The 27,690-nt window shown below is 36.5% G+C and overlaps 1 protein-coding gene across 14 annotated transcripts in view; it reads right to left on the bottom strand.

Moving 5' to 3' along the window:
* The window catches only part of KMT2C (lysine methyltransferase 2C), a 281,910-nt gene that overhangs the window by 65,867 nt on the left and 188,353 nt on the right, over positions 1-27,690 (bottom strand). For all 14 annotated transcript variants that reach the window (XM_058533734.1, XM_058533631.1, XM_058533656.1 and 11 more), the window contains 11 exons: positions 26,826-26,927; positions 26,528-26,632; positions 21,743-21,924; positions 21,321-21,485; positions 20,184-20,293; positions 19,630-19,695; positions 18,208-18,420; positions 10,534-10,662; positions 9,632-9,751; positions 6,652-6,782; positions 2,535-2,715 (listed from right to left, as the gene is read on the bottom strand). In XM_058533734.1, coding sequence (XP_058389717.1) covers positions 2,535-2,715; positions 6,652-6,782; positions 9,632-9,751; positions 10,534-10,662; positions 18,208-18,420; positions 19,630-19,695; positions 20,184-20,293; positions 21,321-21,485; positions 21,743-21,924; positions 26,528-26,632; positions 26,826-26,927 — 1,504 coding nt within the window. The remainder of the gene's footprint in view (positions 1-2,534; positions 2,716-6,651; positions 6,783-9,631; positions 9,752-10,533; positions 10,663-18,207; positions 18,421-19,629; positions 19,696-20,183; positions 20,294-21,320; positions 21,486-21,742; positions 21,925-26,527; positions 26,633-26,825; positions 26,928-27,690) is intronic.

Raw genomic sequence — 27,690 nt, forward strand, 5'->3', positions numbered from 1 at the left:
GACCAGACTGGGGGTGTCAATGGGAGTAGGGAGTGTTGGCAAGACTGGAAGCCTGGAGATCAGTCCGCAGGCTACCGCTGCAGTCCAAGTGAGAGCTGATGACAGCTTGCACTAGAGTGGTAGGGAGCACTGAGATAAGAAATGGTTGGCTTTGGGATATATTTTGAAGGGAGAGACAAATTTGGGAATGTATTTAGAGGTGGAATGTGAGATAATGAAAAGTCAAGGAGGACTCTAAGGGTTTGTGGCCTAATCAAGCAGAAAAATATTTAGGCTAGCTTTAATAATTATATTAGTCATTTAAGTTAAGGAACATCTGAATTTTTTAATCCATTTAAACTGTATTTTTACTTAAAAAAAAAAGGGAGGGGGACATAAAATTTATAATTCAGATCTTAGATCAAAAACCTCTGTGAAACACAAATAGTCTTGTCCCATTAAATGTATACTTCTCAAATAGAATTCATACATACTTAAGAATATTATAATATTTCAAATTGAAAGGTAAATTTTATATGCCCAAATATTCATAAGATTTTTGAGAAATAAAATTATTTCAATAATGTATTCTCTAGACAACAGTACACTTGAAAGAAAAAAATTCTGAATAATTCTCAGCAGTCATCTAGTGTGTGTGTGTTTTAAATGAATGGAATTCTACTACATGAATTATAAATAACATTTTTTTAAAAGACCATGTTTAAAAAGTTCACCTCTACCTGAAGAAAGAGATTTTATATCTTATCAACAAATCACTAAAATTGATGCAATGGACTATACTGAATGAAACGTAAAAAAACAAAAGCCATTACTTGTAAATTTCCCACTATAAAGGCAAAAGAGAGGTTCAACTGCAAAGAACATTACATTTAATCTAGGTTTTGAAACAGGTGTTATTCTAGTCTTCCACATCTTGGCTTTATCATTCCCCCCCCCACCAAAGCCCCCCAGTAGATAGTTGTACACCATAGCTGTACATCCTTCTAGTTGCTGCATGTGGGACACGGCTTCAGCATTGCCGGAGAAGCGGTGCATTGGTGCACACCCGGGATCCGAACCCGGGCCGCCAGCAGCGGAGCGCGCTCACCCAACCGCCAAGCCAGGGGGCCAGCCCTTGGCTTTATCATTAAACCATTCTCTCTTCAGCAGTTTTATGGAAAAAACAACTTCAAAAAAAGGAAACAGGAAGAAAAATAATGTAATCAATGTCTTCCCTGTCACAGTATGTTTTCCGTCCAACTTCTCTTTCTTATAAAAACTCAAGTGCAAATAACTTCTGTTTAAGGCTTTAAACAGCTAGTCAAAAGTTTTATAATAAGATATCCTTCACAGTAAGATATCCTTTGAAAGACCCTCAGGTCTTTCACTATACCTTATTTTAGTAACATATTGACATGGTAAGAGCAGGTAAATACTTGAAACAGCAGAATTAAAGTAAAAGTAAAATGATCTGCTAAGATTAAACAAACAAAAAGCATGGCCTTCAGTACACTGCTTTAATTTCCTCACTGCCAACAGGAAGACTGGACACGTACACGTACAAGAAGGGGATAAGATTGCTTCTAATTATTTCAAGAAGTTAAAATCAAAAACAAATGCCTGTATTTCAATCCAGGATAATGCCAAGTTAATGAGGCTGTAACTATTTAATCTATCAAGTCAACTTTCAGTGGAAGGTTGTCTTAAGATTTTTCTAAATTGAGTGTACAAAATCAAGTGAGCAACAAATGTAACTGATGGCAAAAAGGAAGCTTGTCAGAAGAACAATAATTTATAACTGACAGTAAGACAAAAATCTGGAAGCGGGGGGAAAACTCTGATCACAACTCTTACATATTGAACGAGTTCAACTCCTGGAATCTTGCTGATGTTAATATTACTTCATAAACATGTTAAGCTCTCTTACCTTTCTCTGACTGTAAGTAGCCCCCATATTCACTGCATCTAGGGCAGTGGTTCTCAATCAGGGGCAGTTTTGCAGGGGACATTTGGCAATATCTGGAGACATTTTTGATCATCATGACGTCATGAGGACAAAAGATGCTGCTAAACAGCGCACTAGATGGCCTCCCTCCTCCAACAAAGATTTATCTGGCCCCCATGGTCAGTAGTGAGAAACCCTAATCTAAGGCAATATATTTCACTTTATTAACACTGTCAGCCAGTTCTCAACTACAGCAATCTTTTTTTCCTCCTTTGAATTTCTTTGGGCTATGCAACTAACAAAAATCTATCTTACTTAAGTTGAAGATTACTATGGCCAAACTACACTCCCTTACATTACCCTCAGCAAATTGTAAACTGAACATTTTCCTTCGCAACTCTTGATTTTGGCGGTAGTTACACAGATAAATTTATTTGCCAAATCTTATAGACCTGTGGACTTAAAATAGTTGCATTTACTGAATGCAAGTTAGGCTTCAATAAAGTTGATTTTAAAAACGTATATGAGGCCAAACTAAAGCATTTCAAAGGTTTAATTAAAACGAAGATGAAAGTCATACGATAAAGCATTTGTGAATTATTCTACATACCGTGAGTTCCAGGTTTTGCTGGAGTTGAGGATGAACTAAGTAACGGATCTAAGGAGGGATCCAAGAAATTTGTGTTCATGTTTGTTTTATATGAAAGCTGAGCTGTATCTTCTGATAGATTATCTAAACTTAGCCTGTTTTGTCTGCTTGTATCTAGAAGATCTTTTCCAAAGAAAGCTTCCTGAAGAGATAAAGATAAGCACAAAAGAAAAAGACTGACTTAGTTATAAAATTCTAAAATGACAACAGATAATTTTGCCATTGTTTCTAACAAGAAGGCAGAAATAACAGAAAAGCTTGGTATTTAACAATATAGAAAAGGAATATAGAAATACATAACACAAAAATAGCCTGTCAATTATTTGATTCCCCTTATTATAAAAGACTTTTTTTGTAGTTTTACTAGAGATAAATAAAACTATGCAAATAAAAACCATACAATTCTGTCAAATGTGTTTCTAGCAACTGCAGTATAATAATTTAATAATTTCAGGGGATTAGGCTACAATTAAATTTAAAAATGATAAATTTACAATATTATTGGCACCTTAATTCATATTAAAAGAAAAACTGAAGCTTCATGAGTATTACTAATATTTATAGATTACTTGCAGACGATAGCACAAGGATTTGATCCACAGCCTTAATATGTACATACCTCAGGTAGATTTAGTAATCTCATATCAATTCACATAACCACATTCAAGACTTAACACACTATAAATCTGAAAGAGGGTTTTTATAGTCATTTTAACTATATTGTGTGTACAAAATTTATTGCTGTTAAAGGCTTTTGGCATTTTATTCATTTACTCATATTAACATTTCTCCATTTCAATATAGTTTCTCTACTCTAGAGACCAATGTTTCAAGCTGGGTTCCTTACAATGTGAGGATTTCTCCAAACCTTCTCTAGGATCAATAAAGGGGACAAAAGGAAGCTCTTGGGACCCCCTTCACTTACTTCAACCCAACAACTCTGCTTTAGTGTATTTTCTATAATGTGGTCTCCCTGGAAAAGGGATCCTTTGTAGAGGACAATTTTGCAATAACTATCAACATTTAACACACTCTTGCCAAAGATACATACACAAAAAAGGCTCACTGCCACATTTTTTATAATACCAACAAGTAAAAATAGCCTCGATGTCTGTCAAAAGGCATATGACTAAATAAATGATAGATACCCATACTATGAAATACAATACAGCAATTTTTAAAAAAGATATAGAGCTATGCTGTCAAAGAAAAGCTCTGAAATACAGTATTAAAAGAAAGCAAGTTCGGGGCCTGCCCAGTGGTGCAAGCGGTTAAGTGTCTATGCTCCGCTGCGGCGGCCCGGGGTTCGCAGGTTCAGATGTTGGGCGCGCACCAACACACCATACGTCAAGCCATGCTGTGGCGGCGTCCCATATAAAGTGGAGGAAGATGGGCACGGATGTTAGCCCAGGGCCAATCTTTCTTAGCAAAAAGAGGAAGATTGGCATTGGATGTTAGCTCAGGGCTGGTCTTCCTCACAAAAAAAAAAAAAAGCAAGCAAGTTGATTGATATGTCAACAAATAAAATACAAACCAAGACTATTATGACTATGCAAAAATAAATTATAAAAAATGCTCTGAAAGGATAAACACCAAACTGTTAACAATGCTAACTTCTGAAAAGGGATATGGAGGAGGTATGTGAAGTCTGGTAGAGGTGATGATATATTTGCTTTGAAATTTTCACAGTTTTCAAATGAACAAGTTGATTCACTATGAAAAAGAAATTTGAAAACCCACAAAGCTGGTTTTTATGCCAGAAATCCTTTCATCATTAAGAAAAATGTTGAATAGCAAAAAGATCTTAGAAGTTGAGAGATCATTTATTTAACGCCAAAGGCATTTTTACTTTACAAAGACTTTTTACTCAAAATTAGCATTAGCAAAAATTTTTTCATTAAATGACTCATGAGGACTTGAGTGGCATTTATCAAAAACTATAATTTGGTGGCTTTTCATTTCCTATAGTTAACATAAAGGAGTGGCTCCACATGGTTTCTAGCTTGATAATCTTGTCAGTGATTCCAAGGACCAACTGGAGACTTTGGATCTACTCCAGGGATTCCTAAGGTCACAAAGCACCACTAGCTCTTAGTAGACTGCATAAAATATTTTGACTGGGTAGATTATACAATTATTTATAGGTTATCTTGAGACTGCTGTGATGAATAAAGAATAACTGGAAAAAATTGTTATTGAATTCCTAGTGGGTTTTCATCACTATGTATTTCCCCCAGTCAATGGGGGGAAAAATACAACTGCTATCACAAGATGTCCAAGGGGTACCACTACCAAGGCTTCCTTCACACCCAAAAAGAAAAGTTAGGTATTACTAATGTATACCAGAGGAATTACACCTGTACACCAGAGGAAACAATCTAGCCCAACAGATTAAGATCATAGCAGTAATCAGGAAATCAGATCCACTACTTTCAAAGGCTCTCGTGCCAAAGTATGAAATGGTCAGTTTTCATACTCTTATAAACTGCTAAAGAAAGCTTCCTAAATATAGATTACATTTTACAGAAGGATCGATGCAAGGAGGAGGAGGAAGGGCACCTCACCCACTCAATAATCCCAGGAAAAGGACTATTAAGAAGGAAGGTGAAGGGAACAGGAAACAACAAAAAGGATGCAATTAAAGGTAATAATCCAAACAATAAATGGGTCTATTTTCCGATCAATACAATTACTGTTATATATTTAAAAAAGCTACAAAACCAGAATGAATGGGAAGGGAGTAAGGGGAAAATAAAACATTTCTTAAAGATAGATAACATGTAAGGCAGAGTTAAACACTTCACGTACATAATGCTTGTTTCATCTCTCAACATTTCTGTGGAGTAGGTATTATCACAATTTTACAGGTAAGAGAACTGGGTGTTTAACATAAAGATGTTAAACAGCACAAGATCACATAGCTAAGTGCTAGCAGAGCAGTATTTAAACCCAGGACTCTGACTTCAAAGGCAGAACTCTCTAAAAGGGACACTGTCCTTAAGATGTTAGCTGTCTAAAAAAATTTACACTCATAAATATTACTATATTCTTAAGTTACTATATTTAAAAGTCTTATTAAATACAGAAGACTTTTTACTGAAATTAGCATTTGATTTTTATAGTTCTAATTACTAAAAAAGAAAACTGAGGAAGCTGTATGTTAATTAAAAGGAAATGTATTTTAAAACCAATTAAACTTGTAACAGCTAACTGGAAAATTTAGGTACAAAAATAAGTACAATTCAAGCAACGAAGAGGTATTCATGTAGGACACAGTTCTGTGGGAGGGATAGATGAGAAAAACACTCACAGAAACTGAAATTAGGATGAAGACTCAATGATAGTCCTAGTCCAATTCAGTTTTTACATATAAAGATATAGAAGTCCAGGAAGGATGAATACCATGCTCAAGAACCTAGAATCAGCTAGTGGCAGAGCCAGATGTGTAATCTCAGTCCTATTCTAATACAGGGCTCTCTCCAATGTATCACATGGCCTTGAACTCTTCTGTGACAATGTCTACAAGATGAACTAGAAGGATTTCTATTTTCACATAGTCTACATCTATCAAACATAATTTCTTCATATTGAGGGATATCTGTCTAATGTATATTTTAGAAAACAAAAAATTCTGCTTATATCTTTGGTTCACTAGGCCTCTAAAAGCGGTAAATGATTATTAAAGCTATAACTTTGGCTGCTAAAAGCTCGTTTTTATTCAGTGAACAGAATTACTGTAACTTGTGCTGGCAAAGGGACCCGCCCACAGGACTTGGGTTTCAGGAGTACTGGTTTGTAAGAACGAGCTTTTCCCAGCCCAAAGTGTCCTTGTATGTCTTACAGATTATTTAGAAGTGAAAAACTAGAATAAAAAACAGCTTTGTGAACTGTATCAAAGCACAAAAAGGGTAAATGTTAATTTTTATGGGGGCCCTGGAAGGTAAAAATGCCATTTATGATGACTAATTAAAAACAAAACAAAAAATTTAAAAAAACAACAAACCTATTTTTCAAAACTCAATATGTTACACTTCTTTCATTAACAAACTACATGATATGATGTAAAGCAAAACGTTACTTGTAAATAGGCAGGGAAAGTTTCTTCAAGCTTGTTTTTCCTTTTTCGGTATCTCTTCTTTATTTTTTCAGTGTTTTCAGTAACAGAAACAGATTCATCAACTAGAGTATCTGGTAACTGCTCATTCCAGCCTGAAACAATAGTCACATTTATAAATACATGGTATTTAAAATTTTCAGACAAATCCACCCAAAGTAATTTTATTGCTTACCAACATAGACAGTTCCATATACATAAGCTTTTTCTTTTTTCTTCCAGTTTTGAGATATAATTGACATACAACACTGTATATGTTTAAGGTGTACAGCATGAGTTGACAAACAAGCTTTTTCACAAAAAGATCTCTAAGTTTATTTATAAATTTTTAAGTATCATAAAAATTTCATTTCATATATATTTACTATCAGCATATGTTTCTTATTGACTCCTAATGAGTATTTCCTACTCACAAAGCAGAAACTTGTTTTTAACATTTTGTTATAGATTAAAAAAATGAAAATACCCAACACTCTTACTTATGGGTAAATAGCTACTTACACGCTACATTAAAGGGAATTTAGAATTTAGCAGGTACAACTTTTTCGTAGAGTTTATTAAGACTACTCAACAAGTCTTTTTAAAAATGTGTGTCCTTAGGGGCCGGCCCGTGGCGTAGGGGTTAAGTGTGCGCGTTCCGCTGCTGGCGGCCTGGGTTCGGATCCCGGGCGCGCACCAACGCATCGCTTGTCAGGCCATGCTATGGCGGTGTCCCACATAAAGTAGAGGAAGATGGGCACAGATGTTAGCCCAGGGCCAGTCTTCCTCAGCAAAAAGAGGAGGATTGGCATGGATGTTAGCTCAGAGCTGATCTTCCCCACCAAAAAAAAAAAAAAAAAGTGTGTCCTTCAATCCAGGAATTCCAAGTTTGGGGATTTATTGCAGATTAGGTATTTGTAGTACATACATATGGTGATAATAATATGACTATCCTAGAATATGCTCATAAATATGAGATGAATGCTCAACCTTAAAATCAATCAGAGAAACGGAAATAAAACAAAATTCTGGACTATGAAATTAGCAAAGAAACAAGTACACTACCTAAAGCAGGTAAGTGAGCAATCAAATGATACTCTCTAATACTTCTGAGAGCAAATGGCACATCCCTTCTGAAAATCAAGGTGGGCACTTCTGTTACCAGACTACACAGGTGGACTCACTCTTCTGAGAACAACTAATAGCAGATAAACATTTTTTAACAATCTTTTTAATGGACCAGTAATCTAGTCAGAAAATAAAGAACGCTCAAAGACCAAAAACTAAGGCAAAACAGAAATAAGCAAAGAAATAAATAAAGCTCTCTGAAATTTTGCTAAAATCCAGTGCCCTTGAAGTCCAGTTTTCAGAGCTTTATGAGCGATGGGGAATAGAAGACAAAGCTTAGGCCTCTCCCCTAGAGGGAGAGGTTAACCAGCGCCACTGTGTATAAAGGTGGAACCCTGAAGGACTCCACGCTGAGGGCTGGTTTAACAAGAAAGACACCTGCCACTCCCCTCCATACATCCATACATCACTCGCCTATCCCTCCCCCTTTCCACCACCAACAGCAAAGAAAACTGCAGGGCAGAAATGCAAAACGTGAAAATCGTCACTGAGAGTTCATAAACTCAATACGGCCCTAATGAGTAAGAAATCTGAATTTATATAACATAGGTGGACCAAAAAACTTCAAGCTAAGAATTCAGCTTAAAGAAGTCCTGGGGTAGTAGCACCTCATATTCCTGGCAGTAACAAATGCAAATATTCTCTGGAAGAACACACCTTCAATTCAGTCCTCAGAACATTCTAAAGAATATGAGCTCACAATAAAAAAAATTTTTTTAAATATATATGTATCTATCTCATACAATAGGAGACAGGGCCAGGAGACAGAGTAAAATCAGAAGTGCAAAGGGTTTAGATAGTCTATATTCTAAATCAATTTAGATACATGAAAAATTAAAGATGATTGAAACTAGGAGTAAGCTGTCAAAAGAAACTACAATGTGTTAAAATATCAAAAAGGCAGTTTACAAAAGGAAAAAATGTATAATAAATTAAAAACTCAACAGATGACTTTGGATGATATAGATGAAGGAACAAAATACTGAACTAGAAGACAGAACTAAAATTATTTAGAGGACAGAATAGACAGAAAAGGAATACAAAAAATAGTTTCATTAAACATATCACATTTCTTAATTAAGGCTTATTAGAGCCACATTAAGTCACATTAGAAACTTCTTTAAAACCATTATGGTGCTTCTTTTTAAAAATGTGCCACAACTTCTAATTTTTATTAATTCACAGATCAAAATTCCATCCCACAGTAAAAGAGGAACTGTATTTAGAGCTGAAAACATCTCATTTTTCTTCACATCCTATATACAGCATTTAAAATACATAAAGCATACAGATCTTGACTATACTGACCACAAAGTCTTCATTAGAACCAATTCGTAAGCAATGGCTTATACAATGATTTTACTTTCTTTGAAGCTCTGAGGAGTACAGAATATTAATTGAAATATGTATTTCTACATCTTTCTACAATCAAAATACAATTTTGTCAAAAATTGTTGGAGAACCCTGTCACTTTCAACTAAATAGTCTCAAAGTTTCCAATTTTATGCAAAGTAGCTAAGGCAGGCAAACAAAGGCCTTTTGTGACCAGAAAGAACCAGAAAAAACCTAAGTGATTCAGTCCCTAAACTGTTTAAAATATATTTAACACAGGAAAAAAAGTAACTTGTTAAAAAAAAAAATCAAAGGAATATAATCTATTGGATTTAAATTATTTCCTTATCAAACTTAATTTCCATATTACAGGTATGAACTCTATAGGCACTCAAATCCTTTGACCAATAAGAAGCAAAAAGGTTGTGACTGTAGCATTACTCAGGATAGTTCTTTTCAAAGGGGAAACAAGATAAACGGGTTAAATCCAATAGTCAGTACATACCATCATCTCTGCTGGGTAACTGCTCAGAAACAGAGCCTGAGGAATCTTTTCTGATCACAGATCTTTTGGTTTTTCCTTGCCCAGTTCGACTTCTTTGCCGTACCATAAATCCACCAATACCTATCCAAAAAAAAAACTGGGTAACCTCGTAAAAAACTAATTTACCCTATATTTCCAAAGTAAGTAGGGTGAGATTGCTTAAATAGTGAGGCATTTCCCAAATTCAATATGGGCTAATTTAAACCAATAACCTCATTTTCATGCAAAATATACGAGTTTGGAAATAAACAAATTTATTACCAATTCAACAATTCTTTTTCAATAAGGCAAATAAAATTTGACAAGCAAGACACTTTTTCTCTCCACCCCTGAGGCAGAGAGAAAATAAAAGAGCGTTGAATCAGCCATAGTATTAACTGGACTACAAATTTTAGGAGACACAAGAATCCTGTCATGTCACTTTCATGTTGTACACTCAATGGCACTCCCATGTAAACAGTGAAATAAGTTTTAAAAAACATAAAAATATTAGAAAGTGAACGCTGAAAATTAAAAGAATTACAGAAGTACACATCATGGGAAAACATATAAATGGCTTTGAAAGTCCAAGTACAAATAAAAGCCAATCTAGTAAAGCATTTAATAAAATGGACAACATGTTGGAAAAGGTATTAAATAATGATTTCCTGGGAAATATTCAAATATTGAACCCAAGGAATCTGTCACCTAAAAAGCATATTCAGATAGTTCAGTTCTTTAATTTATTCATATAAGTTTTAGAGAATTGTTAAGAAGCTATATTCCATTCTGAGTATTTATTTATAATTGAAGTCCTTGACATTATATTTTTCTTAAATTAACTGAGTTTTGATTATATTAAAACGTTGGCTCAGGCACTATACCTGGTCTGTATGGTTTCCTTTTTCTCTTTTTGACACCCTCTGCTCCTTCTACTACTTTAGTTTCATCATCCACAGCTTCCCGTTCAGGACTAGATTCTGATTTTCCATCACAATCCATAAGTTCTCCTTCTGGAAAAAAGTAAATGTACAGATAAAACCAGAAAAACTTATCAAATACATAATTCCTATGTAATAGGAAATACAAAGCCAAGTGGCTGCTGAGCCATTCTAATCATGCATCCCAGTTGGTAGGGAAAGTATAGAAAGAGACGGAAAAGGCCCCAGAATGGTTATAGATCTCACGCTACTTAATGGATTGTTTTCAGTGAATGGAAGATAAGAATCAGGAAAGGGGAACATGAGAGAGGAAAGGGGAAAAGAGAGAGAGAGAGAGAGGGAGAGAGAGGAGAGAGAGAAGGAGAGGGAGGGAGAGGGAGGGGGAGAGAGAGGGAGGGAGGGAGGGAGGGAGGGAGGGAGAGAGAGAGGGAGGGAGAGATAATCCATTATAGATTAGATAGATGACATAATCCATTATGTCATCAGATCCAGGCTCCTAAAGCTGTCTCTCTAGCCTAGAACTCTCTTCTGAGCGCCCACCATAGCTGTAATTGGATATTATCTAGTTACTGAAAACTCTATACCTAAAATTGAACTAATTTAAGATAAACCTTGGGGCCGGCCCCATGGCACAGGCAGTTAAGCGCACGCGCTCCGCTGCGGGGGCCCGGGGTTCGCCGGTTTGGATCCCGGGCGCACACCGATGCACCACTTGGCAAGCCATGCTGTGACGGCATCCCATATAAAGTGGAGGAAGATGGGTATGGATGTTAGCCCAGGGCTAGTCTTCCTCAGCAAAAAGAGGAGGATTGGCAGATGTTAGCTCAGGGCCGATCTTCCTCACACACAAAAAAAGATAAACCTTCTCCCTTTCCAGGTGTTACCTATCATCATTAAAAGGCATGGAAATTAACCTGGAAAAGCCAGAATCCTGGGGGACAGCCTTGACAATTCCTAATCTCTTTTCTCCCACAATCACGACTCTTCACTATCTCTCAAAACCATTTTATTTCTGTCTACTACCATCTTTTTTTTTTTTCTTTTTTTTCCCCAAAGCCCCAGTAGATAGTTGTACATCATAGCTGCACATCCTTCTAGTTGCTGTATGTGGGACGTGGCCTCAGCATGGCCGGAGAAGCGGTGCGTCGGTGCGCGACCGGGATCCGAACCCGGGCCACCAGTAGCGGAGTGCGTGCACTTAACCGCTAAGCCATGGGGCCGGCCCTGTCTACTACCATCTTGTTCCAATCTTGACTTACTGCAATACCCTCCTCCTATCTAGCTTCCCTGCTGCCAAGCCTGCCCTCCTCTCAAATCAGTTCTTTAAATTGCAGCCTAAATGATCTTTCTATAATATGTATCAATTTTCTGCTTAAAATCCTTTAATGTCTTCCCAGTGGCCTCAAAATGAAGTTCAAATTTTAAGCCCAATTATAACAAGCTCTTGTAAACTCTCTGGCTTCATCTCACTCCAACCACCACGAGCCATATTCAGTGCCTTGAACACATCAAGTTCTTTCTTCCACTACCTCCCCAACCTCTGCCTGCCATCTACTCATCTTTCAGGATTTATTCTAACCATCACTTTCTCAGAGAATTCCTGATATTTAGACAAGGTTACATTCCACAGTTATTTGCTCCTGTACATTAGTATTATGCTTCATTTTAATTGGTTCGTTTAACGTCTGTTTCCTTGATAGACTATATTTTCCTTGAAAACAGGTATTAAGACTCTGATTAACAGGTGCATCCTTAGCATGCTACCTAACAGGTATTCAATAAATATTTCACTGAATGAAGTAAACAATGAAATTAACCAATGTATACAAAAGCTCAGTTCTTAGAGAAAAACGCAATTTTAACACTATGGTAATCAAACCTTTCTAAGTTGTACATGCTTTACACTGTGCTATAGGAAAAAAAAGTTATCAAATACATTTATTTGTTAAGTCTTTTCTTCACTATTCTAAGTATTATATACAACATATTTCTGTAATACCACAGTCTATTTGTTTTTGATGATATTAGGTCAATGTTTGAGACCAATTCCATAACAATCTGATAACTACTCTCTATAGCTAAGACTAAGCCACAAAAACAAATATTTACTGAAACTTAGCAAGCACCAAAGATAATCAAATACCATTGTTTATCTTAAAACAAACTCAGTGAAAAATAAATGAGAGGGAATTTTGGGTTAAGATGGTAGACTAAATTCATGTATCTAATTTCACTCTCCCAAAATCCTATTAAAAACACAGTGAAGCAATCTAGTTTTAAAAGATAAACCAACAAAGACAGAGAAAACAGGAAATGAGGAAAGCCACAATTTTGGAAGGAGAAGTAGAAAGATGAATAGCTGACTTGGCAAATGAAAATTCTCAGTTGAGAGCGGAAGGACCAAGAAAAAAAAATCCAGTTTATAACACAATCCTCAAAAGGCCGAGGAACTGGCAGAACTAGGTCCCTTTGGAAATAGGTTGAGGAAGCTAAAACAAAGAGAGACCTTCATTTCTATTAACCACAGAAGTCACACTCCCTAGGGTCTTCGTCCCGACTTCCCACACGGGGGGCTGCTGCTCTAACTCAGAGGACTCAGGACTCCTGGACGACCTCACACATGGGGGCTGCTGCTCTAACTCGGAGGACTCAGGACTCCTGGACAACCTCACACACTGGGGGCTGCTGCTCTAACTCGGAGGACTCAAGACTCCTCGACAACCTTGAACTGAACACTGGGGAAATGGACTGAAAACAGGATCACGTGACCACAGGCAGCCTAAATGCTGACCCTCTCACTCCCCTAGGGCCTTTCCACCCTGAGCTTCCAGAAAGCCAGCAGCTAAGTCTCTACTCTTGAAGCAGGAGACTTGAAAAGATTCTTCTGGGAAACCTGACCAGTCCAGGGGAAATGTCTAAAGATACTGACACTAGAGGATCCCCCAAATAGTGAACAGAGATCACAAAACCTTAGTCAACAAAGACCACCCACATACTTGAAGCTTTCCATCAAGTTTTTAGTCCTTCATTCTTCATTTTAAGAAAAAACGATTATCGGGGCCGGCCCCATGGCTTAGTGGTTAAGTGTGCGCGCTCCGCTACTGGCAGCCCGGGTCCAGATCCCGGGCACGCACCGATGCACCGCTTCTCCGGCCATGCTGAGGCCGCGTCCCACGTACAGCAACTAGAAGGATGTGCAGCTATGACATACAACTATCTACTGGGGCTTTGGGGGAAAAATAAATAAATAAAATTATTAAAAAAAAATACAATTATCAATTTATTTATCCAATCATCACTGTTAGTTCCTCACTTTTAATCATGCATGGACAATCAAGTATTATCTGATGAAAAGTCTATAATATGAAACATAGAGATCTGAAACCCCAAAAAGCAACTTGGAGTTAACAGACTATGTAGGAAGAGAAAACTCAAAAAATTAAAATCCTCCGAGAGGTAAGATAAAACACTCTTGAGGCAAGAACATGCTCAAGTATGCTACAAAAAGGAAAATTCAAAGGGAGGAAAGAAAGTTCTTGGAAATTAATATATAATATTTGAAAAGCAAAACAAAACTGAAAAGCAGTAGAGGGGTAGGAAGACAAAATAAGGAAATTTACTTTAGAGTAAAGCAAAAAGACATGAGCTAGAAAGGAGAGAAAAGACAGGGAGAACCAACTGAGTAGGTTTCATATCTGAACAGCAGGAGTCTAGAAAAAGAAGAGGGGAAACTGAGGGGAAGAATCATCAATGATGGATTTAAAGAACATTTGCTGGCACTGAAGGAAATGAGAGGGCAGACTGAAAGGGACCACACAGCGCCTGACAAAATAAAGAAAAAATATCCAAAATAGATTAAAATAGACATATCTCCATAAAATTTCAGAACACTAAGGACAAAAAATTTCCTAAAATCCTAACAGCTTCCAGACAAAACATATGTCACATACAAAGAATCAAGTTCTCTGTATACTACAAACTAAAAGATAATGGATCAACGACTTCAAAATGCTGAAGGAAAATTTAATTCCAACCCGGAAAAGATCAATCAGGTAGGAGGATAAAATAAAAACATTTTCAGAAGTATACAAGCCCTAAAATTTACCTTCCATACGCGCTCTCTCAGGAAACAACAGAAGATATGTTCCACCACAATGAGGGAGAAATAAGAAAGAGAAATACATGAAATCATAGGAAACACATGCCAACACAAGAGAGAAGAGATGATGATCTTCAGAATGATGGTGAAGAAGGAATTCCAAAATTAATCACCTTGAATGATTTGTGGCCTAAGACAGCACTAGATCTGGTACACAAGACCCCCTTTCCCTCCAAACACAGCACACAGGGGCAGTGAAAGCCAATGGAGCCACATTTATTGATGAGACTGGTAGTGATACCAGTGAGCCTACATGTGGAGATAAATAGTATAAAGTGGTTTGTAAAGTGGCTCAAACATGACTAGTGTCACTGAAACCTAAGGTCTCTTTTAACCAATATCTTAACAATGGCATTCTGATTCCCACAGACTGCAATGAAGGAAAACACTCCTTATTTCCCAAATGTGAGAAATTCTCCCATAAATACATACTGGTCTATAGATAACCTCTGGAAGGTCATAAGAAAAGAGTGACTCTTGCTGGGAAGGGGAACTAGATGGCTGGGAGTGATACTAACTTCACTGTTTACACTTTGAACCCTTTGCATTTTTTATATCATGCACAAACATTACCTACTGAAAAACCTCCCCTACCTACCAAAAATAGTTACAAATGCACGCACCTCTTGATTTAGCAAGGAATGCATCTTGCAGGGCCACCATTATAAATACCAGGTTATTCACTGTAGATAGTAAAAGACTGAAAAAAAACCGAAGGTCTATCAATAGGGGAATACGAAAGGAATACGAAAAATGAGGCCGTGAAAAGTGAAAAACAGTATAAAGGCAAAGAAAAGAACAGTAAGACAAAAGCAATGAAAAAATATACCCATTTGCTTGTATCTGAATAAAACACCTCTGGAAAGATATACAAGAATGGATGCCTCTCAAGAAGTGAACCGGCATGAGGACAGGGGAGAGGGGAACACTTTTCACTGTTTCCCCTTATTCCTTTCCAATTTTAAATGATGTGAATGTATTACTTGTCCAAAAATCAAATTTAAAAAGTTGAGGGAATTAGCACTAACATTACAGGAGGTAATAACCTATCCACCTGGCTGCTTCCACGTGGCTTACCTCCCCCCCATCCCTATCGTAAGTAATACCGTTCTGGCTCCACTCTATCTGCCCAGCCCCTCTGCCTGCCAGAGACTAAGTGTTCTCCTACGCCACACCTCCTGTGCTGGGGCGGCAACAGAGAGGGAAAGGACTGTGCTCCCACTCGGGAGACACACAGAGTGTTTTTGTTTTCTTCAGGTTGGGATTTTTTGTACTAACAGGATATATCCAGATCCCAGTAGGTGAATTAGAAGAAGTCTGATTTTATTGCACAAAGAATCTGTTTCTGATATGCTAAGGTGATTGTTTATGGCTTATTTTCCTAAAGAAATATTTATCAGAAGAGTTAAAAATCAACAAAAAAAACATGGGTATTGTTGCAATATTTCAGGAGTCTCACAAGTTCATTTGGACTTTGTAGACTCCTGTGGAATCTAACACTGTGTATGTATTATGTGTATAATATAATATATAATATTACTTCTATGGGGATTTACCTTCTGACAGCCTCAATTGGGAAACAGCACAGCTGAAAAAATATCTACCATTTCTCATACTGCTGTTCTAAAGAACAGTCACAAGGAAAACTTCAGGTCTTTTTGTTGTTTTATTTTGTATTAAAAGGTTCTATAATCTCATACTAGGGGAATTAATGTGTACTATCAAGAAACTTTTCCAATTTTGTGAAACGCAGCATTTCCCAGATTTAAGTGACTACGGAACCATTTTTCAGACATTTTCTAATCTCTTCAGAAACTAGAATTCTTCACTGTACTCTGGCTGATGGTAATCTGATCAATTCCTCCTAGATATACAGACTACTTCTTCACAAGCCCCACACAAAACTTCAAAATCAGATTTTCTGTTCAACAGTATTTAAACATCAGTTATGCATGAGCATCAGAAAGCTTTTCTTCCAACCACACAAACCCAAAACCACACTACTACAAAAGAAACGTGAGATAAATTGATAAAATTTCAGGAATACACAAAAGACGGATCCATTCTAAGCCATGATTATCTCTCACTTGGACTACTGCAATAGCCTCCTAACTGATCTACCTGCCACAACTCTTGGGCCTAACAGTCTATTCACATCACAGCAGAGTGTTCCTTTTAAAATATAAATAAGATTATTTATATTCGTCTCTTCAGAAACCTCCAATGACTTCCCATTCCAGTCACAGTAAATGCAAATTCCTTAAGCATCACATTATGGTCCTGCCTGATCTATCAAGTCACCCCTCCTCTCCTTACATCTCTCATCTCATCTCCTTCCATTATCCCCTTGCTCACTCTGCTGGACATGTTGTCTTCACAACATTCCTCAAACATGCAAGGCACACTCCCACCTAGGGCCTCTGGATTTCTCACTGTCTGAGATGCTCTTCCCTCAGATATCAAGTGGCTCTCTCACTGAACTCTAAATTGAAAGTCTGCTCAGATGCTACTCTCAGTTCATCTGATCCCTCACAGCAGTATGCACTCCCAACTCCTCTTACTCTAGCTCTATTTTTTCCATAGCACTTGCCCAAGACATTATAATTAACCTACTATGTTTTAATTATATTTTATTACTTTCATGTTATTATTTTTATTATATTTTACTATAATATTCTATTTTAATAGTCTATTCTTCTAACATTAAAATATAAGTTCCATGAGCAGAGAATTTTATCTGCTTTGTTCACTGAAATGACTTCCATCGTCTGGCACACACTAGGCATTCAATAAATACTGCTGAATGACAAGATGTGATGGAACAAAAATAATTATTACCTTATTTCTGAATCAGCTGAAAAGAAATAACTACCTTAAAAATAAAAAAGCCTATGGTGATCTTCTTCAGAGATAAGCAAAAATATAACATATTAAATTGAATACTACTAAAACTATTTTGTCATCTCAAGAATTCAGCTACAAAACCCTTGATATTTATTCTGATCAAGAAAACGTCTACAAATGGTTTATGATGAACATTTGTGAATATAAATTTATACTTAAAGATTAATGATTGTTTTTCCATTTCTAAAATGCATGATCTGAGTTCTATTTTAACTTAACCATGGCATCCAAGCTTACAGCATCTGAGAAGATTTATTATGCTATCTAGCAAACTAGAGTTAAGCCCTCTGAATTTTCCCATCTGTGATCCTCAAAGATATGGGGCTCCTGGAGATTTCTGTAACACAAGCCTGTTCTAAAAGGATATATGACAGGAAGACAACCTGAAAAGATAAGGTCCAAGAAGACCACTCGCTTAGAAAGGACAAGTGTCACATCAAGGGTTATCTCTACGTCAATAGAATTTACCTCAGATAAATCACACATTATTTAAAAGCTATTTGAAATGCTTTAATTCTTGCAAACATTTTCTATGGAAAATAAATTAGTATTACCTCGACTATCATCCATTTCACCATCCCTTGAATGCTCTGATTGGATGTCTGGAGGGGTCTGAAGGACAGCCACACTATTCTGATTTATAATCTTCAATTTCAACTTTGGTTTTGACCGTTTTCTTCTTGGAACTGTAACTGTGAGGCTCTGTAACTGAGTCATCCCTGATTCGGTCAAACACACACCATCCTGGGTGTAGGTCTTGGGTGGATCTAAAATTACAATATCCCAAGGATACAAATTACAACTCTCACTTTAAATTTGATTGATAAGTTGATTATTGTTCCAAAATACCCACGTTATGGGAATGTAACTTCTATAAAGCAATTATCTCTGAAATGCACAAATAATTAACTTAACAGTACTCAGTCAAAACTAAGAATAACTGGCCAAACTTCCTTGGCAGAAAGGTGGCAAGTTTTGAAAAAATGGTCTTCCTGGCATTTATATTTTCACCTAGTGATACGAAGATTTAGAAAGAAAGCACCGAAGCTAAAAGCAATGCTTCAATTACTCGACTACGAGCCTTTTCCTGGAGTATCCTTTCAGAATAAAAGGTGAGGATCAACTTATATGATAAAGAAGAATACTCCAGAGGCCCATCTGGAAATCAAATATCAACATAATCACTTCCAGGGAGAGGTAGTAAGTAAATAGAAATCCTGCAAATTTTTAAATGTACAAAATTGCTGTTCATTAGAACAATTTCTGTACTATCCGAACGTTTCTGTATCAGAGGATAACAAATAGAAGCAGGCAAAAGAATGATAGTTAATCTAATTAATATGATTAATAAGAGTATCACTGGGGCTGGCCCAGTGGCATAGTGGTTAAGTTCACATGCTCCACTTCGGTAGCCTTGGGTTCAAGGATTCAGATCCCAGGTGTGGACCTACACATTGCTTATCAAGCCATGCTGTGGCGGCAGCCCACATACAAAACAGAGGAAGACAGGCACAGATGTTAGCTCAGGGCCAAACTTCCTCAACAAAATAAATAAATAAGACTATCATTATTAATCACCATTCCAGGCTTATGTGTTACAGAAAAAATAGGAAGAGACTGAATTAATTCTAAAGGAATGTTTGCTAACTAGGCCTTCTTTCCTGCTAACTGATAATTAAGCACAGTAATATATCAATGAAACCAAAGCAAGTAGGGAGTTAATGGTTATTTTAAGAGCGGTTATTTTCATTGCCAATTTGCTGAGATTCATAGGAATACTGTCTCACTAAAACTGCATAAGGTGAACATTTTATATATCAATTATAGAAATGATTACCAACATTAGGGAATTTAGACTGAACACCTATATGATTAAGGCAGGTTTCATGTAACATGTGGCAAGTCAGTTATATAAAAAATTAAGCATTTACATGCTTTTTCTAAAGAACAGTCAAATAAAGCATTTTCAATTTTACCTAGCTCTTTCACTTTTGTGACAATCTGTGCTACAAGTGAAGATTCACAGCAGTCTGAGGAAGGCACTAAAATGAAAAAAGAAATTCATGTAATTTTTTGAGAAAAGGTAAAGTGTATTTAAAAACTTACATACGATTAAAATTTCTATTTATGTACCCATTTTACTGAAATAAATGCTTAAACACTAGAGTTGAAACAACAAGGAGAAGTGGTGAAGGAAATACACATAAGGGAGGAAAAACTGGTCAAGATAAAGAACTGGATTTCTACATATTGCTAATAACTAAGATTATGAGTCTTGAAAGCAAAATTACATTATATATAAAATATATGCTTAATTTACTTTCTTTATGTAGGTAAATTGCTTTAGTATATTAAGTTGGGATAATAAGAGTTAATTTCTAACAAAAAATAACTTATTTTTCAGAAAATATTTGTCCAAATAATAGTTTCACTAAAAGAAAAAAACATTAGAGTTAAGCCCACTCACTGGTTACGGTCAGCAAGGCCCCGTGAGTGTAGAAGACAGACTCTGTTTAAATTGTTTTCTTACCATTTGACGTAGGCATATAGGGTCTGCACATGCTACAATCAAAACCAATGTCTGCTACATTTTCCACTTCCTCTTCAGTATTTAAGTTTTGACAAACTGCATGCATCCATCTAAAAAGACCATATTTGTACATTTAAAAAAAAAAAAAAGAAAGAAATATCCTGAGTATGGTTTCCTTTTACAGACTACAACAGAGCTGACAGTCTCCCAAATCAGAGCCCTAATCCTCGCATGCTCCTCCTATCTGGGCCCTTTCACCCTTTCTCCTAGCCAGTCCTGTTCACCCACACAAGGTTTTACAGCTGAGAAGGAAAGGAAAAGGAATGAGAACAAGTACTAGGAAGGAAGCAAAAGCACATTACATGAGGAAGATGGGATAATCATGTTACGATCACATACTGAATATTTCAGAGACAGCAAGGAAGCCAGTCAAGGCAAGCAGAAAGGAATTCAGAAGAGTGCAAACGGTGTGGGAGGGACGTGCTCCATGTAATGCGTCTACTGTGGAGCAGACACAGCTCATGTGAGGGATGGCGAATGGTAAGTGGGAAATAAAAGGAGTTATCCTGCCTTAGAACAAAGAACTGGTAGGCAGAGTCCTGAGAATCCGGTACTACTGATGAAATACCACTACCCTACTAATATTACATGTGTACTGTGCTGAACTGTGACAAGAGCACAATAATATACCACTGAAATGAAAGAAAACAGTCTTGATTTTGAAGCTGCACATATACTACTTGGGGAGAGCAGGAGCTGGCATCTGATACCTGGATATTCAGTATCTAGAGCTTGAAGAAAAAGTGGTTGAAGGAACACAGAATGTGTGAGATCCTTTGTAGAATCTAATTAAAAGATTCAGAAATTTTCCATAGAAAAACACATATACACAGGCAATAATTCTGCATCTAATTTCAAGGGATTCATAAAACCTCAAAAAGCCCCAAGTTAAAAATCTTTAGTCTGGAATTGAGAATTCAAAACAGAAAATTTCCGTAAATTTCTAGCTGACTAAAAATCTGGAAAGCAAAAAGTCTTGTTTCTTAAATTTAAGATGGAAGAAAGCCATTTTCCAATTTCCTTTTGCTACATTTAAGAGAGAAAAGTTTGCAAAAGATGAAAAAAACAGCACAATACCTATCACATTGTCTACATTGCAGAATAAGATCTTCTTCTCTATAGTTTCGATAGCAGACCGGGCAGGAAGATAAGCTTGCACAGGGAGCACACTGTGTGTAATTGTTTTGCCATTCACATCTTAGACCTGCAGATGTTGCTCCACAGTGTCTGCACCAAACACACCTGAAATCCAATACCCCCCACAAGTCTCAATTTTATTTACTTAGTTATTTAGTTACTGTAATTCAAGAAGCTACACATGAACAGAACAGGGGAAAATTATTTAACGCATACTTGAAAATTTTTCTGATTAGTGATATCCATCATAGTAAACATGTATTATGCAATTAAGCAGATGTGGCTAATTTTTAAAAACTAAAATAATGTGGGGAAGTTCTGAACTTGAAAGACTAACAAGGGAAACGTAAATCCTAGAGTACCATTTGCACTTCCAGCCTCCTTTGGGAACTGTCTGCAATGGAGGGTCTAGGCAGTAGGTGTGATAACTTATGTCACAATCATCACACAGCAGGAGTCTTCCTGGGTCAGTCGCCTTCCCACAGGCCTCACACACAGTGCACTCAAGACACCTCCAACCTTTGCTAAGAACCACTTTAGTGATCTGTAAAAGAAACAACCAATCCATGTGATTTATACATTAACCTACACCTCATTTTGCATGATCAAATATACCATATAAATGAATATGGCGTTTTTGTACCTAGTAGCAGAAGAGAGGCAAGCAACCAACACTTACTGAGCACCAACAGTGGCCTAATACTGGAGTGGGCACATCCATATACTTTTAGGAGTCCACTTATTGGACAGAATAATGGAAAGTGGTACATATTTTAATGCCTTTTTTAAGTCCACATAACTACCTTGTGCTATAAGTTTTATGTGCACTTTACAGACGTAGTGACTGGATTTTAAAGAAATCAAGTAAACTGCCCCATTATTGTTAACATAGGATTTGAAAATGTACTGACATAGTTTCCACCTACGACATTTTATGAATCATGCTTCTGAAACTTGTGCACACTGCATAGGGACTCGTTTATTAAAATCAATATAAAAATGCAAAAAAATTAAAGTAAAATAGGAGTTCCCAAGGATATTTTATGGTCTTGGAGGATTTTAGGCTACGAAACTAGAACTTTTGAAGTTCACATTTACTCCCTGTTTATTCTCCTCTGCCTCAAGAGTCTAAGTTAGTAGGAAAGTTTAAGAATCGCTATACTTCTGATTAAATTCCTCAAAGCAGACACAAAATGTAATATTAAGAATTTGGAACCAACTTAAAGATCTCAAAAGACTAGGGACTACAGATAGAAAGGACCACAAAGTGTCTGTGTTAGAATGAAACAGTAAGCAATCATGATACAGAACAAAAATTCAGACCATGAGGAATAAGAAAGTCTAAAAGCTATCTGAGAGGAAAATAAAAGAGTTAAGTCAAGGAACAACTATCAAAATGGCTTCAAATTTTCAACTCTGGATGCTCAAGTAGAGTAACAGTTTCCAGTTCTACAGGAAAATATTTGTCAAGGTACCATTCTTAGCCTAGCTAAGCAAGCAGTTAAATGTGAAAGTAGAACACCTTTTAGACATAGAAGGACTCAAAATTCAGCTCCCAAATACCCCTTTCTAATGAAGTTACCTGGAGATATGACGAACAAAATGAGGGTGTATACCAAGAAAAAGGAAAACATGGGATCCAGAAAACAATGAACCCAACAAAGGACATCAGCCCAGACAAGTTTAAGAATGAGAGCTGAGCAACAGACCTAGAAGCTACTGACACAGACTAGAAGAGGGAAAGGAGAGTGCAGGAAGGGGTAGGATGCTTCCCAGAAACCAGGTACTTGCCAAAATAATCTGACACGATCGTGCTTCTACAATAGGTAAAAACAAATAACAACAAAACCTAATGGAGAATCATGAATCACTGTTTCCTTCTTGCTATTAAAAACTCCATGAAAAACAAAAACAAGTCGTAGTACACTATTCAGACCTCCAGTGAACATTTACTGAGTCATAACCACTACTACCTATTAACTAAATGTAGTAAAACAAATGTATTGGGAGGATGCTGGGAGAAGGCAGGGGGCATTATTTTAAGAGCTAACTCAGCATTTATTTATTCACAGCAGAAAGTCAACAAAATCTAACATAGATAAAGCAGTAGCACTAGCACATTATTTAGAGCTATAGAGTTAACTACAAGAAGCAGGACCTAAAAGGATCAAAAGTGGCTGGCTGTAGGGAAGAAGACTCAGATATAGAGGCAGAGTAAGACAAGACAGGGGTCAGTCAGTCATATAAGGCTTTTATAGCCATTTGATTTTTAAGCATGTACATATATTACTTTGATTAGCCTACTGATTCTTTTAAATTAGCCTTAGATTATCAAGTTATATTATTCACCCAAATGGAAGAGAGCCTAGGGTAGGAAGAGCAGGGTGGCTTAGAGCAATAGCCAGCAAACTTCTTCTGTAAAGGGTCAGATAGTAAATATTCTAGACTTTGCAGGGCATTTGGTCTGTTGAATTACACAACTGTGCCATTGTAGTATTACACTCACTGTAGATATGTAAACAAAAGAGCATGGCAGCATTCCAACAAGAGTTCATTTACAAAAACAGGCAATAGGCTAGACAGATTTGGCCTGTGTGCTGTAGTTTACCAATCTTTGGCTTAGAAGAAAAGTAAAATGAAGATAAAGTGGGAGACAGATCCAAGGTGTTTAGTGATAGAAATTTTTTTTACTATATCTCCACTCCTACTAAGTTTTCCTATTTCACAGATACCTATCCTGTGGTTCTTTACAGCCCAAATCTCAAGTTACTCAGTTTATATACACTCTTAAACACACTACACTCTGGTCACTATGCCTGTCACCATTGAAACTGCTCAAGTCAGTCAGTCGAGACCCCCTTACCCTCAAATCTAATTGACATGTTAGTGTTTGTGTTACGTGACTTCTCTGCAGTACTTCAACATTTGAACAATTTTTCCCTCTTTGAAATTCCCTCTTAGTATATATTTCAGGGCTCTACTATCAACTCTTTTTTCTCTACTAAACTGCTTTAGTCTTTATTTTCAAGAGCTCTTTCAAGTAAGGTATTACTCAGGGTTCTAACCACGGTACCAAGTCTAAAGTTTTAATAAAATCTATAATGAAAATCTGCTTCAACCATGATGGAGTAACTGGGATGAGATCTTTTCCCATCATAAAATACTAGAAAACTGAGCAAAATGTATGAAACACTTGTTTTCAGATATTGTACAACAGGCAGCACAGGACTGTGGTTTCTGAGAGGAGGGAAACAAGTGAGGTGAGTCCTGTGATATTCGGCCTGCAGATATTTTCCAGAATGCTGCCCAGGGAGGGAGAACCCCAGCAGAGCACAGTGGTCTCCCTGAGGTCAGGACACGTGGTGGAGTTCAGGGAGGCTGAGGTAGCTGGAATCTGCAGGACAGAGGACTAGAAAGGGTGCGGCAGTAAAGACTAAGAGCTCCAGAAATCTACAAAGGACTTCCCTGAAGTCTTTGGCTGAACACCAAGTGGCACATCTAGGAGGCCAAACAAAGACCCACAACCCGGGCAAAGAAGAGCTACTGGGAATTCGTAAATTGAACACTTATCAGAGCTCACACAATGCTGGAAGACATTTGAATCTCAACCAGTCAGACTGAAAAGGCACTGGTGAAGGAGGGCGGGGCCGGGGGGATTCAGTAGAGATCTCATAAAGGCCGGGCCTCAAGTATAGGATTAAACTAGTGCTACAACAATGTGGTCTGGGGAGCCCCAGCAGGTTTGCGAGGTTAAAACTATTTTCATAATAATACTAAGATGTTATTGGTCTTTTTCACTTAAATTCACTCACAGTGATGTTTTGCAAAGGCTACCTGATATATAAAACATCATTACATTGACATCATACAAGCTGTGTTTACATATTCCTGTTTTAAAATATCCTCAGTTTTAATTTCTAAAATGGTAAATATTTAATAATTATTATCCTCATAAACAAAAACTCTACGGGATCCTCAATAATGTTTCAGAGTGTTTAGGTTTAAGAACAAAAAGTCAGAGAATAGCCACCTCAGAGTGAAGGCTCCAGAAAGCTTAAAAAGAAGCTTCAAAAGGTTCAAATTATCCACAAATAACTACATGCCAAACAAAAACTCAATACTTTCTAAAGGAACAACATCTAGACTCCCAAGAATATACTATCACAATACACAACGTCCACACTCAAAAATTACCAGATTAAAAAAAAAAAGAAATGGCAGGAAAACCTATTCTAATGAGGAGAAAGACTGATTAGTATGAGAAATGTCAGAGACGATAGAATTAGCAGAAAATTATAAATATATATAAGGACTTGAAAGGAAAAAACATAATGAAGAAAAAATTTAAAACTAAATTTAACGTTAAAACAAGACAACTATAAACAATAAAATGAAACAAACTAAAAAATACAACTATCTGAATTAAAAATCCACTGGGTAGGCTTAAAAATAGCTTAGATACTTCATAATAATAGAGAGTTGGGGAATGTAATGGAAACTATACAAACTGAAGCCCAGAGAGAAAAACAACTGAAAAAAAAAAAAAAAAAATCAACCCAGTGATCAGGGGACAACATCATGTAATTTTGCTCACACACGACCGAGGTGGGGTGGGGGGGTGGGGGCAGAAAAACATTTCAATAATGGCTAAAACTGCTCCAAAATTGATTAAAAGTATCAACCCACAGATGCAAAAAGCCGAACAGAAAATGTCCTTTTTTATAGGGTCAAGGTTGAGAAGAGTGAATGTGGGGAGAGACCAGGGTGGGCTAATGAATTTTTCCTAAGTACTCTAGTTGTTCTCAACTTTTATAATCAATAGAAAGAATGCATCAACTGAACCTTGTGCCTTAGCAAATAATAGTATAAAGTATCCTTTAAATTAAATGCATACATTTTTATGTTTTACTTTCTCAAGACAGAAGCAGGATAATTACTCCAATTTAAGACGACAGATTCATAGGAGTTAATTTCTTGAGGTAACACACAAAAGGCAATATTTAAAGTCCTTAAATATGGTCATATATGTATAATAATCCTCACAAACAATACTTGATTAATTATAAGAACTGGAAGCAGCATGTACTACTCAAATCAAATCAAAATTCAATACATTCTTGCTAACTCATTTAAACAAATGTATTTACCTTAATACTGACACAGTATGGATGGTAACACTGACCACACTGAGAACAGGCAAGTAATCTTCCCTCTGTTCCTTGGCCAAAACTGCCACAAACTACACACATATCCTGAAATTAAGAATACATGAATATATTTTAAATTGGAGACTAAGCTAAGAATATACTCATTTTATAATTCTTAAAAAATACCTTCTTGGCTAATAAAGCTCTAGAGCTAACTATTAGATGACTTCCGTGCATACGGGATAAAGTAGAAATGAACAAGGAATTCAAAAGTGGAAGATAATAATTTAGTTCAAACCTGATGCAAAGTGAACTTGTCACTGCTAGAAAACAACACAATGGTATTGTGCATAGAGTTTTCTTCTTCATCCTTATTTGATGAAAGATCTGCAGCAGACACCTATAAAAAGGAAAATACACAAAATGTGAAGTTATATTTTTCACTTGTATTCTACGTCTTAACTGGAAAGCTTGAGAAGATTCATATTCCAAATACAACTTTTGCCAGGGTCTAAGAACAACGATTCCAAATTAGATTATTATTGCCAAGATACTACCATAAAAATGTATAAGTCATGACATTTTTTATTCACCTAACTGTTTCTTCATAGCTACAAGTCCCACAGGTCAGGAAGCAATGAGAAAATATAAACCTGCCTTTAGTAAAACTTGATTACCCAGAAATTCTAGTCAAGAAACTGTGTGTGTGTGTGGGTATATATGCGTAGATATGCATACATATACATACATTTACACGTATCAATCACTCTATTTAGTGACTCTTAAAACTTGCTAGGGCAAATTGAGATATGCTATAAGTATAAAATACACACCAGATTTCAAAGACTTAGTACCAAACAAAAAAGAATGTGAATACAGCTCATAAATAACCATGTATCTTTTATACATTACACGTTAAAATGGTAATATTTTGGATATATTGAATCAAAAGACATAGTACATTAAAATTAAATTTCACCTGTTCCTCTTTCCCTTTTTTAATGTAGCTACCAGGAAGTTTTAGATTGGATATGTGATTCACATTTTATTTCTTTTAGACAGCACTGCTTTAGAATATTATTATTTTGAATAACTTATCAAAATTTTAGTATTAGCCAAAGGATTATCAACCATAGATGTTCATTTCTGGAGGTGGTTAAATC

This window comes from Diceros bicornis, chromosome 3, assembly GCF_020826845.1.
Source record: "Diceros bicornis minor isolate mBicDic1 chromosome 3, mDicBic1.mat.cur, whole genome shotgun sequence".
In the NCBI taxonomy this organism is placed as follows: Eukaryota; Metazoa; Chordata; class Mammalia; order Perissodactyla; family Rhinocerotidae; genus Diceros; species Diceros bicornis.